At 43.6% G+C, this 13,470-nt stretch overlaps 2 protein-coding genes across 2 annotated transcripts in view; both read left to right on the top strand.

Moving 5' to 3' along the window:
• Positions 1 to 13,470, top strand: part of CAPN5 (calpain 5) — a 122,698-nt gene that overhangs the window by 79,523 nt on the left and 29,705 nt on the right. The window lies entirely within an intron of this gene.
• OMP (olfactory marker protein) lies at positions 5,640 to 8,818 on the top strand. Its single transcript, XM_068266670.1, has one exon. The coding sequence runs from the start codon at positions 5,815 to 5,817 to the stop codon at positions 6,382 to 6,384; it is 570 nt and encodes a 189-aa protein (XP_068122771.1). The 5' UTR covers positions 5,640 to 5,814; the 3' UTR covers positions 6,385 to 8,818.

Genomic DNA, 13,470 nt, shown 5'->3' with positions numbered 1-13,470 from the left:
ATGGTAGGCGTGTGGTTAGAGGTGTGGCCAGTGTCCCGGTTTCTTAGTTTAAATTGTTGGGAGGTATGCTTATATGGAAATAAATATGGCAGCCTCCACATCCCTCTCACTGCGGCCCGGTGCACACCAAAACCCGCTAGCAGATCCGCAAAATGCTAGCAGATTTTGAAACGCTTTTTCTTCTTTAGCGTTTCAGCTAGCATTTTGCGGTTTTGTGGAGCGTTTTTGGTGTAGTAGATTTCATGTATTGTTACAGTAAAGCTGTTACTGAACAGCTACTGTAACAAAAACGCCTGGAAAACGGCTCTGAACTGGCGTTTTTCAGAGCGGTTTGCGTTTTTCCTATACTTAACATTGAGGCAGAAACGCATCCACAATCCAAAAAATGCCTCACCCCGGGAGTAATGCTGTGAAAGGAAAGCAGCACTCCGTCCAATGAGATAAGTAGGATGTGCCCAGGCTATCCGGTAACCAGTCGGATATTTAATGTAGAGACGTAAAGCCGGCACCATCCAGTTGTATAATGCTCTTTTATTTGTAGTACATAGTAGTCACAGAAAACTACTATGTACTACAAATAAAAGAGCATTATACAACTGGATGGTGCCGGCTTTACGTCTTTACCTCACCCCGGGAGGATTCGTTTCTGCAAAACGCCTCCCGCTCTAGTGTGAACCACCCCATTGAGATACATTGACCAAACGGATCCGCACCAGCCCTAAGTTGTTGTTTTTTAACACTTTCTGCTCCATTGTCAGACGTGCCAGAGGGGGAGATTTATCAACTCATTACAGACAGTTTTTTCTTCTTAATCTGTTCTAACCAGCAGGTAGAACAGTTCTGCATGATAAGAACCTTCTTAAATCCTAGGCGATAGTGGCAGTTTAGCATGAATTTCTAGAGCTGCACTGCAGTTAAGAAAAGTGCAAATCCATCCCTAAACTGGCGCAGATTAAGAAGTATTTGATAGCAGTTCTACAAATGTAGAATTACCGGCTAGACATGATTGTAGAGTGCAGGCTATACATGATTTGTGTTGTGCTCCTCCCACCTGCTGAATTCCTCCTCATTGCCTGCTGCTATCAATACAGCAGGAGTGTTGGTTACCTCAGCAAAAGCAATTCCCCTGCGCTGTCTGAGAGACCTTCCTAGCTCCTCCTATTTTACAACAGTCTTAGAAGGAATCAACTATCTAATGATTTCTGAAGATGCCTGAGACAGTTCTGCATGGATTTCTAAAAACCTACTAATATTTTGTCTCAGACACTCTTGTTAAATCTGGCCCATCGCTCCTGATGTCGGACCAAGGGAGTGTTTGGCTGCCGCTGGCAGCCCCGCCATCGGATCCGGTATGCCACGGCATCTGCCTCCTTTAATCCAAGTGTCGGAATAAAACGGATACCAGGATTCCCTCTGCCACGCTTCTGCTCCACGTAACAATGTTCTCTGTCCCTGCCCATGGCTACAGCACGTCCCTCCCTCCGGTTGCCGGTCACTTCCTCCTCACACCAGTGCCAGGAGATGTTGGCACCCCAGCTTCACTCCACCTTCCGCTCAGGCCACAGGGATCAGCCACATTACCTCCGCACAGCTAATGGAAAAAGGTGATATGGATGATCAGTGGTGAGGTGCGTTACCATGACAATGCTGCTGGCCACGTGTGTGTGTGTGTGTGTGTGTGTGTGTGTGTGTGTGTGTGTGTGTGTGTGTGTGTGTGTGTGTGTGTGTGTGTGTGTGTACCCCTTTACACAAGTCCTACAGCTTTGCACCACTACTGAAAGGCGCTGAGTTAAGGTGGCCACACACTTATCGATTTCATTCAGTCCCTGGTAAATTCGATTAATCTGTCAGAAATCAATGAAATCAATTGGCCCAACATTTCCAATCGTGTGTTTTTTGTTTTTTTTTACCATAATATTGAGTGATTTGCATTTAGGGGCGGGGCAGACGCAGTGGCCGATCAATCAAGAATATATATATATATATATATATATATATATATATATATATATATATATATATATATATATATATATATATATATATATATATATATATATATATATATATATTTATTATTATTATTATTATTATTATTATTATTATTATTATTCGAACAACGCAACGCGGTTGGATTGATTTTCAATAGATTCCCTGCTGCAATGTTTTCATAATGGACGTGTGGTAGGGATCCATTCCAAGTGTTTTTGCGTATTACTTTTTTCCAGCGCTCTTCCATGGCGGTTTCTGTGCGGGCTTTCTACTTTAATGTATGATTTTTCTAGAATGCAGGAAATTATGTAATTGTGTATTTGTAACCGTGTGCATATTACAAAAAAGGTCTGAATTTAAAGCCTGCAAACGGAATGCGAACATTTAGACACCATAAAAAAATGACGCTGCCACTAGTGTGGGCGTTAGTGTTTTGCCGCAGGGCGTGCACCTAGTTAGTCTAAATCTAGGTACACACCAACCAATTTTTTGTGTTGGGTCAACCTTTACATTCGGTTCTTAAAGAGAGCTGTAATGTGAAAATGACATAAATAAAATCTCATATTTTTTTACAATGTTCATGTATGATTACTTTGTCAGTGTTTGCACAGTGTAAAATCTTTCCTCTCCCTGATTTACATTCTGGAATGTATCACTGGTGGTGACCTCTTTAGTCCTGCCAGGTGATCCATCTGGAATGTTCGTTACTGAGAGTTCTATGCAAAGAGGGAGATGTTGCTTTCTTGGCAGTTGGAAAAAGCCGTTATTTCCCACAATGCAATGTAGTTCACAGACAGCAAACTGTCAGGACCATGGTCATGACATCACACTGTGGGAGGGGTTTCACCACAATATCAGCCATTTTTTTTTATAAAAGAGGTATGTGCTCACAGCTATAATAATATCAGCATAGACCGGTTCGCCTCCTCTTACATACAATTCAATTCTCAAAAGTTAGCGCTCACAGTTTGCATATACTATCCACTTAAATCCAGTCCATAAAACAACATCTAGTATATTATATCCTAAAAAATGCCAAAATGCACTCTCCGCATAGACAGTTCAGCAACAGCCAGTGTGAACCAATCCTCTCCATTCCACTTGCCTCACTATTCCAACACACAGCCATCCTTCCTTTTCCTTAGGTAGTTCAATGGTCACTCCCCTCCTATATGGACAGGCCAGGACCACACCCTTTTGTGGTCCCCTCACCGCAATGTCTGACCCAATCTGGGGGTCTGAAGCACCTTGGGACCGTTCCCGGGTCGTCCCTCACCGCTCAGGCAGTCTTTAGGTCCCTCTTCTTATTCTAATACTTGTCACTGGTCCACTTATGATGATCAACCGCAATAAAAATAGCGCACATAGGGCTTGATTCACTAAACCGTGATAAATCCTATCACAGCCGTTTTCGCTCGCATTTTTGCATTTGCGCGCAATTGTGAATTTTCCCGCGCAATCGCGGGAATTTGCGATTGCGCACAAAACTGGCCGTGATACAATTTATCACGGTTTAGTGGATCAAGCCCATAGCGTGATAGTGCTAAAAAGTGTTATTTACAATAAAATCGTTTTGCACTCACATGTCCCAAATCATATATAAGGTGTAGAGTTTTACAGAATGGGCTCTCCCCCGTATGTTGGCCGGCTGGCAGGTTTCCGTATAGAGGCTCCATCACGTCACATCCGCCGCACGCTCGGTTGGCGTGTGTGCTCCTGTGTAGTGTCATCGCCCGTGTAGTTTCTCGTGGGAAAGGAGGTATCAGTTATCGAGGGTGAGCCAAACATAGTTTTGGCTGTTCAATTCATAAAGTGTTCAATATCGGTTGGAAAATGGTAATTCTATATACACAATAGAAAAAGAACCGGCACTGCAGCTGCTATGGAAACGTGCAGAACAGACAAACGTTTGTTGACAGAAGGTAAGTATCGTTTAAAAAAGGAGCCCAATACCACAATAGAATAATGAAAGATGCTTGAAAAGTCTCAATGTATCAAACAATATTTATTAAGGGACTTATCCATACATCACAAAAATAATTAAAAACAATAATTAAAACCCCTGTCCTAATACAAAGGTAATTGGAATTCAACGCAGCAGCAAAATAGAGTGGCTGCGCTGCCTCTGAAGACGCTCAGGAGAGCGAAACGGTCGTAAGGCGGCCCCCACTGCTCCCACCTCACCCCACAGCCATTTGAAGTTTCGGGTAGGACCAATCTTAGTTTAACCTGCTGAGCGGTCTGGACGAGCTCAGCTCGTCCAACACCGCCAGAGGCTGCCGCTCAGGCCCTGCTGGGCCGATTTCCACCAAATAAAAAGCAGCACACGCAGCCGGCACTTTGCCAGCCGCGTGTGCTGCCTGATCGCCGCTGCAGCGCGGCGATCCGCCGCGTGCAGCGGCGAAAGAGGGTCCCCCCAGCCACCCGAGCCCAGCGTAGCCGGAACAAACAGTTCCGGCCAGCGCTAAGGGCTGGATCGGAGGCGGCTGACGTCAGGACGTCGGCTGACGTCCATGACGGCACTCCGCTCGTCGCCATGGCGACGAGGGAAGCGAAACACGGAGGGCCGCTCATTGCGGCCTTCCGTGTTATTCCTTGCCGCCGGAGGCGATCGGAAGATCGCCTCCGGAGCGCCCTCTAGTGGGCTTTCATGCAGCCAACTTTCAGTTGGCTGCATGAAATAGTTTTTTTTTAATTTAAAAAAAACCCTCCCGCAACCACCCTGGCGATTTAATCAGAACGCCAGGGTGGTTAAACTGTTGTGCAATCTGCATGAAGCCAAAAGAATAAAGCTTTTTTATGCTGCTTAAGCTTGCATCTGCCGACTATCCTTCTACCCACTGCTAAAAATGGTAATTTTGTCAATTGATTGAGAAGGATGGAGATTTTCAGTTTATTGCACAGAAATTGGCTTTCATTTTGACCTCTTTTGATCATCTGTAAATCGTTTAATTGTTCTGAACATTTGCTGCAACCTACGCTCACATTGATCTCATCCCAACTTTGAGTTATTGGAACACACATTTGATCAATAATATGGATTGAATCTACCATGTATCGGTAGCAATGTTGGATTTTATTTTTTTAAACAATTTCCATGCTGATGAACCTAACATTTTTTTATTTAAAAAATGATCGTTCCATCAATTGGGCAGAATTTGATGAATTTACCTTAAAACTTTAAAGTGTACCAGAGACGATATGATTAAAATGTTTGATGCTTACCCGGGGCTTGCTCCAGCCCCAGAAGCTGGTCTGAGTCCCACGCCATCCTCCTGGGTGCCGCCGTTCTCCGGCTATTGGTCCCAGTAATCTGGCTCAACCGCACCAGTCGGTCTCTTCTGCACATGCGCGGCCCTTCCGCCCATGCGCAGAAAAGCCCGACTGGCGCGGCAATATGAACTGTAGATATTGAGACAGGTGGTCACTTTCTTGCCTATATAGTAGGGAAGTACCATCCTTGGCTACATGATTCCTGCCATTGACTGCCTTTGAGGGATAGTCGGTAAGGAACACAGCTTAGGTCTGACAGCCCTGTTGAAACCACATACATAGCTGTTAATTGAAGGTTATCGAGAGTTGCTTGTACAGTTATACAGTAAAGGCATCTTATTTACTGTTTCATTACAGTTTCCGCTCTCCTGACAGTGTTTCTACGGAAACCTACGCCAGAACTGTACTCCCTGTAGATGTGTTTGCATAAGCTGTTACGTGGTTCTTCAGCTGCAAATTAGGCAAGAGAGCATCCGCAGGGATCCCCCAAGGACACCTTCCCTCTATGAACTGGGTTGCCTAGCACTGGAGAGGAGGAAGAAGGTTAAGATGAGAGAAACAAGTAACCACAACTTCAGTTTTACTTTGCCTTTTACTTCGGAAGGACCTCTTGAAGAGTTCTCATTGAAAAGTTTGAGGACCATGGCTTCAGAGGCTTCAGAAATTGAACTCTGCTTCACTGAAGATACGCAGCTCACCAAGTGCATGCGTATACGTGCCCACAGCCTGCAGCAGAAGAACACAAGGCCTCAAGATGGCGAGAAAGTATTAAAGCCCAACGAGTACGTCTACCGCCTAGACTTCAGCAAGCCGAAGCTAAAATTTTTATGGTGGAAGATCCACATGAAGACACCTGGCAAAGTGGTGGTCACTGGGACCTCCCAACACTGGACACCAGACCTCACCAATCTAATGACCCGCCAACTCCTTGAACCTCCAGCCGTCTTTTGGAAGGCAGATGATGAGAGTGAGGCTCAGTGCTATGAGGCAGAATCCCAAGAATTTGGGGAGAGATTGTGTGAGCTAGCCAAAATCCGGAAGGTCATGTACTTCATCTTTGCCTTTTTCGATGGAGCTGAACCCTCCAATATCAAGTGTTCGGTTGGCTTCATGGCTTAAAGAAACTCTCTGGTCAGAGAGCTTAAAAGGCTGAGGAACGATTGACATTAGCCTACCATTATCTCTTTTCAACCTTGACATTATCGCCTTTCATACTTCGAAATTGGTGACCCTGCATAATACCGTATTTGTTTTAAATATCCTTATATAAATGATCCGTATAAAGACAGTGTGCAACATTCACCAAGTATGACTGCATGTTAGTTCTAATTAGGAGCTCATAATGCATATTTTTCAGGATCCGCCATCCTATGTCTGTGTGCTTCTGTGGGCGTGTTTGGTTTGTGTTACAAAGACTGAAACTTATGGGTTTTTGTTGCTTGTAATGTTTTCATCATTATGTTAACTACATTTTCCAGCACTGAAGTTATGAATGGTTTTTGTTTTTGTTTTGTTTGTTAAATCCCAGTTGTTTTGCTGTTTTATATGTAATTAATATCTGATTCTCCAGTGAGCTGTGTTTATGAGATGGGGATGAAACCAGCTCGGCTCTTCACTGTTCTTCAAATGTCCAAAACAACTGATGTTCTTGAGCTGTAACAAATAAATAAATAATGTTTATTCATTGATATGGTGCAAAGAGCCTGCTTTATAGTAAGGGGTGCATAAGGTGTCTATGGGGATGACCATTGTCCTATTTGGTAGCGTTTTGTCTTCTAGGATGATGGTTGGGGTTATAGGTACTCTGAAATACCCCTTAATTTGCAATTCTTGAGGGAGTGGTTGCAATGGTTGTTGCTACAGGTGCTCTTCTGATCCTTCTTGTTTCACTGAGATAAGGTGAGGTGCCTTCTCCCGCTTATGTAAAGTAGAACTCTTCAATTCCATTTTGGACGCTGTATAAAGGAATTGGAATCTTTGTTGCTTTCTATGTTCCCTTTGCTCCCATTTCTGATTGGAAGTGGGTAAACCTCTACAGCAAGGACAGAGACAGCAATAAAGACTTTTGTAGAGTAGGGAGGAAGAGGCACAACCCATATGAGGTTTTGTTGCTTTACCCCCCCCTTCTTTAGACATTGGTGTTCCGGACTCCGGAGACAGATGTGCTGTAAGCACTTCTCCAGTGGTGAAACAGATATTGGTAAAACCCAAAGGACATTTCCACACTATCAAAAACCATTTGTTTTTTTCCTGAAGTTCTGCTCTAAAGTCTACCAAGACTTAAGTCAGGTACACACTTTGAATTATGATTGGCCAATCACAGACCAATTTTACTACCTCCATGTAGTATGAGAGTGAACAGATATTGAATACTATGAGCAGATACTACTGGAAGGTGGCGAAATTGGTTAGTGATTGGCCAATAATTGAAAGTGTGTATAGGCTTCAGTGGAAATGTTACGGAGTGAAAGAAGAACAGCTAAAGCATGACTTTTTTTTCTTTTTTTTTTTTGTAAAGGTTAGAAAAGGGTTGAAACGTCTTTCAGGTCTTCATCCTGCTATGAAGAATTTCCTATTGCCGTATCAGGTGTGAACAAGATAGGCAGTAGGGTGGTCTTGTGGGACAAGTAGAAAAATCAGCTATTTTTGCTTAACTTGTGAAGTTAAAGCATCTGTCCTGTTTTCATCTCTGTGTCCTACCTTCCGTTACTGATGTTAACACACAAGTATTACTTTAGTTGTTCCGGGTGTCACTAGGACAGGAAGTGAGGGAGATTTGTCCCACTGGTGACAGAGCCAGCATTATCTACTTGACAGAAGTCCTAACCCCTACTAAAAAGTTACATTTGAGGCGGATTTAGGCTGGGGACTCCTTTGGTGAGACCTTCATGTCAGAGTTTCAGGATTAGAAGGGCAACGCATGCTTCTTGTATGGTTGGGCATTTTTTCATTCTGAATTCAGTAGAAAGAGAGGGACAACCCAAAGTACCAAGTAGTGGAAGGGCCAGCCCGGAAACCATGTCAGTGAGATTGCATATTGTGACCCAAACAGATGTGAGAAGCCTAGTGGCAACAGGTTCCAACACGAACTGAAATATTACATTTAAGTGGACAGACTCATGCTTGGGCCATGTGAGTCTTCCTCCTCTAGCACTGCTCAGGCATACAGACTATGACCATAACTATGACCGTGTCCATAACTCTGACTATGCCCATAACTCTGACCTCTGTCTTACACTCCCCGAGAGTTATACAGCTGATATTTGGCAGAAGTTGGTTAGTTCTCTTTATTGGGTAACTTCTCACAATTCATTTTTTCCATCTCTCTCTGAATGAAGCTGTTATTATGTAAAGTATGGAATATAAGAACATATATACAATGGCCAATTTCATTGGTGTTAAAGTGGCTTTTCTGAGGCTTGATATGTCCAGTAAATTTGATCACTTTGATCAAATCTGTGAGTAGTCTATTGACTCAAACATATCCAGTCCATATCAGACAGTTTGTCGGGCATATCTAATTATTATTATTACTATTACAGCAGATATAAAATGATGTCTACCATATGCTGCATGCATTCAATATCTGTTTTCATTGTAAATATTATTTACGTGCATTGAAATATATTTATAGTTTTTTGTTTGAAATAAACTGATACTTATCTTTATGTCTGCTGGATCCGTGTTTTTTGTTTTTTATTTCAAACCACAGTAATTCTTTTTGAATTGAAATCTTAAGCAATGATATAGTTTCTTTTTTGTTTAATTACCGTATGCTGCATTAGCAGTGACATAGCTAAGGCGATTTGGGCAAGTTCTACACTGCCAGTACCCCCTTCACCCCCTCCCCTCCCCCCCCAAGCATTCTATACATAACAATACATATGGTGCAGCAACACCTGCCAAGCATCCACTGTGTGATAAGATGGACAATTGTATATATCCTCATACTCCTAAAAAATGACTTTTTTTTTTAAATATCCCATGGTTTTATTTTATATTTAAACATTAACAAAGTATATTAAATGTTTTATTGTCTTTGCTTAATGGCAGCCTTATTCTGCCAGGAAAACTTTTATGGCTGTAATTTGCCCTTTCAGTGATATTTTACTATATTCTCAACAGGCTACTGGCAAGACAGAAGCTGTCACTTCCATGCCTAGACAGTAACTCTTTCAGGTGGCAGAATAAAAAAAGAAAAAGCAGCCTGGTTAATTATTAATGTTTTGCACTGTACATACACAGGTTTATCTCATCACAAATCTCCTCCGGTACACTTCAATGATTTCCACTCTGTAGGAAATAATGACAAGTCTTGGGTGCGTAATACAAAGACTGCGTATGATAGTTACCAGGGCTGTGGAGTCGGTACAAAAATCTTCCAACTCCGACTCCTCAGTTTCTGAAACCATGACTCTGACTCCAACTCCGACTCCTGGTACCCAAAATGGCTCCGACTCCTTGACTCCTACTCCTTAGTCTTATACTTAACAGGGCTGTGGATTTTGTACAAAAATCATCCGACTCCTCAGTTTATGAAATCAACGACTCCGACTCCAACTCCGAATGCCCAAAATTGCCTAGACTCCGACTCCAACTCCGACTCCACAGCCCTGATAGTTACTACAGTGGGTGTGGTGGAGGTGTGATGAAGTAGCTGGAGTGCAGCGAAGGTGAATGGGAGGGGGTGATGTGACTACAGGGGGTATGGTGAGGGAATGATGAAGGTGTGGCTGGAGGCGGAGCTGTGAAGGACAATGTATCGCACCCCTTCTCGGACACGACCGGGTACAGTTTGCTTCTTACGAAACTCAGCTCGTTCATCGCTTCATGTAAGCTCGTAACTTGCATAACCTGAACTGAGTAAAAATTATTTAAAATAAACACATAATGTGCATGCAAACGAATACTAATACTACATACTTACCTCGCCTTCGGTTCCCCTCAGAAGCTCACCATTTTCTTCTAACAACCATTACTTCCAGTTCTGACTAGCTCTAGTCAGACTTGTCTCTCCGAAAGCTGAAAGCCCTAGGGCCCTTTTTCACTATTAGTTGCTGTCAATTATAACTGAAAGGACAACTGATGGGCAAGGTAATGTCCATGTTTCCCTATGGCTCAAGCAATATTACTGGTTAATGGCGTGCTGACCCGGCATCTGTTACGGGGTCATCACCATTTTTAAAATGGAGGACGTAGAATTCCATTACTCACAGTGGACAAACAGGACGTCGAACAGGAGAAAGAGATTGATGAATAGACTATGTGGGGGGCAAATATGACCTGTGTATGTTTGTTTTGACTTTTATTTTACAGTTCAGGTTTGCTTTAAGCTAGAATATTTATCTTTGTATTGCACAGATAAGTAGAAGTTCAGTATCTCTCTCTCCTGTTTTTATAGAAACATCACTGTCCCCATTGGTGAGATTTGCCCCAACTTCCTCCTTGGATAACACAAGACAAAATCTCTGCAATGGGGAGAAACAGATGGCAACTAAAAAAAAAAAAACTCTACTGCAGGCAAATGGCTCAGCAGGGCTGCCAGGCAACTAGTATTGCTTAAAGGACACCCAAAGTGAAAATAAACTAATGAAATAAACGATTGCATCTATCTTCCTTCTCCTAAAATGACTAAAAAGATATTCCACAGTTTTATTTTATGTTTAAATCTACTTTTTAAGTTTAAACTATTTTATTGTTTTTGCTTCATGACACATTCATTGAAGTATGCCAGAACTAAAATCTATGAACAATTGACCCCTTTTATCTCTTTCCTGCTCTCAGAAGCCATTTTCTGCTAGGAAAGTGTTTTATAGTTGTAATTTCTTATCAGTGAGGGCCACACTGTACTCTGACCCAGTCCTGACTCAGACAGGAACTGCCGTTTACATACCTGATATTTAACTCTTTCAGGCAGAAAAAGAAAAAAAGGAACACAGCATAGTTATTTGTATGCTAGGCACTGTACATACACATGTCTATCTCATCATGTCACATGTCACCTCGGGTATCCTTTAACCTCCTTGCCGGTTATCCCGAGCTCAGCTCGGGGTAACCTGCCGCGGAGGATTCCTCAGGCCCTGCTGGGCCGATTTGCATAATTATTTTTTTTTGTTACACGCAGCTAGCACTTTGCTAGCTGCGTGTAACTTACGATCGCCGCCGCTCCGCGCCGATTCGCCGCAACCCGCCGCATCAGAGGGTGCCCCCCCCCGAGACCCGTGCGCTGCCTGGCCAATCAGTGCCAGGCAGCGTCGAGGGGTGGTTCGGGACTCCCTCTGACGTCGGTGACATCATCGCGCCCGTCGCCATGGCGACGGGGGAAGCCCTCATGGAAATCCCGTTCAGAACGGGATTTCCGGATGGGCATATGCGCCGGCGGCGATCGGCGCAGGGAGGGGGGAAGCATGTAGCTAGCGCTAGGCTAGCTACATGCTTAAAAAAAAAAAAAAATGCCAAAAAACACCCTCCCTGCCGTGCGCAGCAATTTTTTATAACGGCAGGGAGGTTAAAAGGAAATAAATATGGCAGTCTCCATATACCTCTCACTACAGTTCTCCTAAAAACCTGAATTGGAAATTTAAAAGTCAAAATAACCATACACAGGTCATACCTCCCTCCCATGTAGTCTATTCATCAATCCCTTTCTCCTCTCTTGCATCCTGTTTGTCCACTGTGATCAATGGAATTCTCTGTCCTCCATCTTGAAAATGACCATTACCCCATAACCGCTCCTGGTCAGCACTCCATTAACTTGAGCCATAGGGAAACTTGGACAATACCCTGCTCATCAGTTGTCCTTTCAGTTATGTTTTAAGGGTGATGATCCTATATACTGAGTGGTATATATTTACTCCTATGTGCACAGGAGGAGCGATCTTGATAGGTGGTGCGGCTCTATGATGACCACTCACTGTGGTTAGTAGAATATCTGTGTAGACAGGGATGGGGTAGGGACAAGACAAAAGGGGAAGAGCGCACTCCATTTCAAAACAATATAGATGACAAGCCTCTCCGTGGAATATTCTCACCTCTATAAGTTGCTGACTCGCCCGCATGGGGTGGTCAGTGTTAGCTCTTTTTTGTCCCTTTGTAGGCCAGGGACATAGGCTCTGGATACAGTGTTGCCGATCGCCTGCTGTCTCCTTTCGGTCACAGGATAACTCCGCCTTGGTACTACCAAGTGTGGTCTCCAAGCTGGCTGGTATTTGTAGTCCTCCCGGTTTGGGGATAGGTGATGATGGAATGTGCGGAGTAATGAAGCAAAGAGGTGAAGAGGAGGGAATGGATAGTAGTGCGGCACAGGTGACTATGCGCCCAGTGCCCCTTGTAGCCAGGTATATGCAGCCTCACCTGTGGAACGGCGAGAGTGGTGTCCTGGAAATGTAAAAGTCAAAATAAACAAACATACACAGGTCATACTTACCTCCCGTGTAGTCTATTCATCAATCTCTTTCTCCTCTCCTGCGTCCTGTTTGTCCACTGTGATCAATGGAATGCTCTGTCCTCCATTTTGAAAATGGCCATTACCCCATAACCGCATCCTGGTCAGCACACCATTAACTTGAGCCATAGGGAAACATGGACATTACCTTGCTCATCAGTTGTCCTTTCAGTTATAACTGACAGTAACTGCTATATTTCAATTCTGATAAAATCTTGTCAGAACTGGTAGGAATCGTTGTAAGAAGAAAATGGTGAGCTTCTGAGAGGAACGGATGGTGAGGTTAGAATATAATATTAATTTTGCAGGTATATCATGTTTTTATTTTAAATAATTTTACTCAGTTCAGGTTCATTTTAAAGTACATTCATCCTTTAACAGTGTTTGTTTGAAAGCCTAAAAACTGATAGGCCAGATGAAGTCCTTTCACCACTTGTGTTTCCTGAGAGTTAACCCCTGCCCTGCCAGATGGTTGTGCCGCACGCTGCCGGCAGGGTCGGCTGGCATCCATTCACTCCGGTTAATGAATGAATGCAGTGACGTCGGGTGGCAGATGTGTCTGTCCCTGGGGGCAATCCCCCAGCTGGGATGTGGGAAGTCTGTCACATGATCATCTGAGGAGGAAATGGCTGATCCTGTGCAGGAGGGACTGTGCTGATAAACGAGGCCCTTGTGACGGCTTATGGGACCATCATATGTAACAGCACAGCCTCTCTTACAGCAGGAGAGGATAAATCTAAGCATAGAGAGGTTTAATAGAG

The sequence above is a fragment of the Hyperolius riggenbachi genome, chromosome 2 (genome assembly GCF_040937935.1).
Source record: "Hyperolius riggenbachi isolate aHypRig1 chromosome 2, aHypRig1.pri, whole genome shotgun sequence".
Lineage (NCBI taxonomy): Eukaryota > Metazoa > Chordata > Amphibia > Anura > Hyperoliidae > Hyperolius > Hyperolius riggenbachi.
This window is presented reverse-complemented; position numbering and strand designations above follow the sequence as displayed.

What these genes read in the sequence shown, in the direction of transcription:
- OMP (XM_068266670.1), top strand. Translation starts at nt 5,815, where the DNA reads ATGAGAGAAACAAGTAACCACAACTTCAGTTTTACTTTGCCTTTTACT.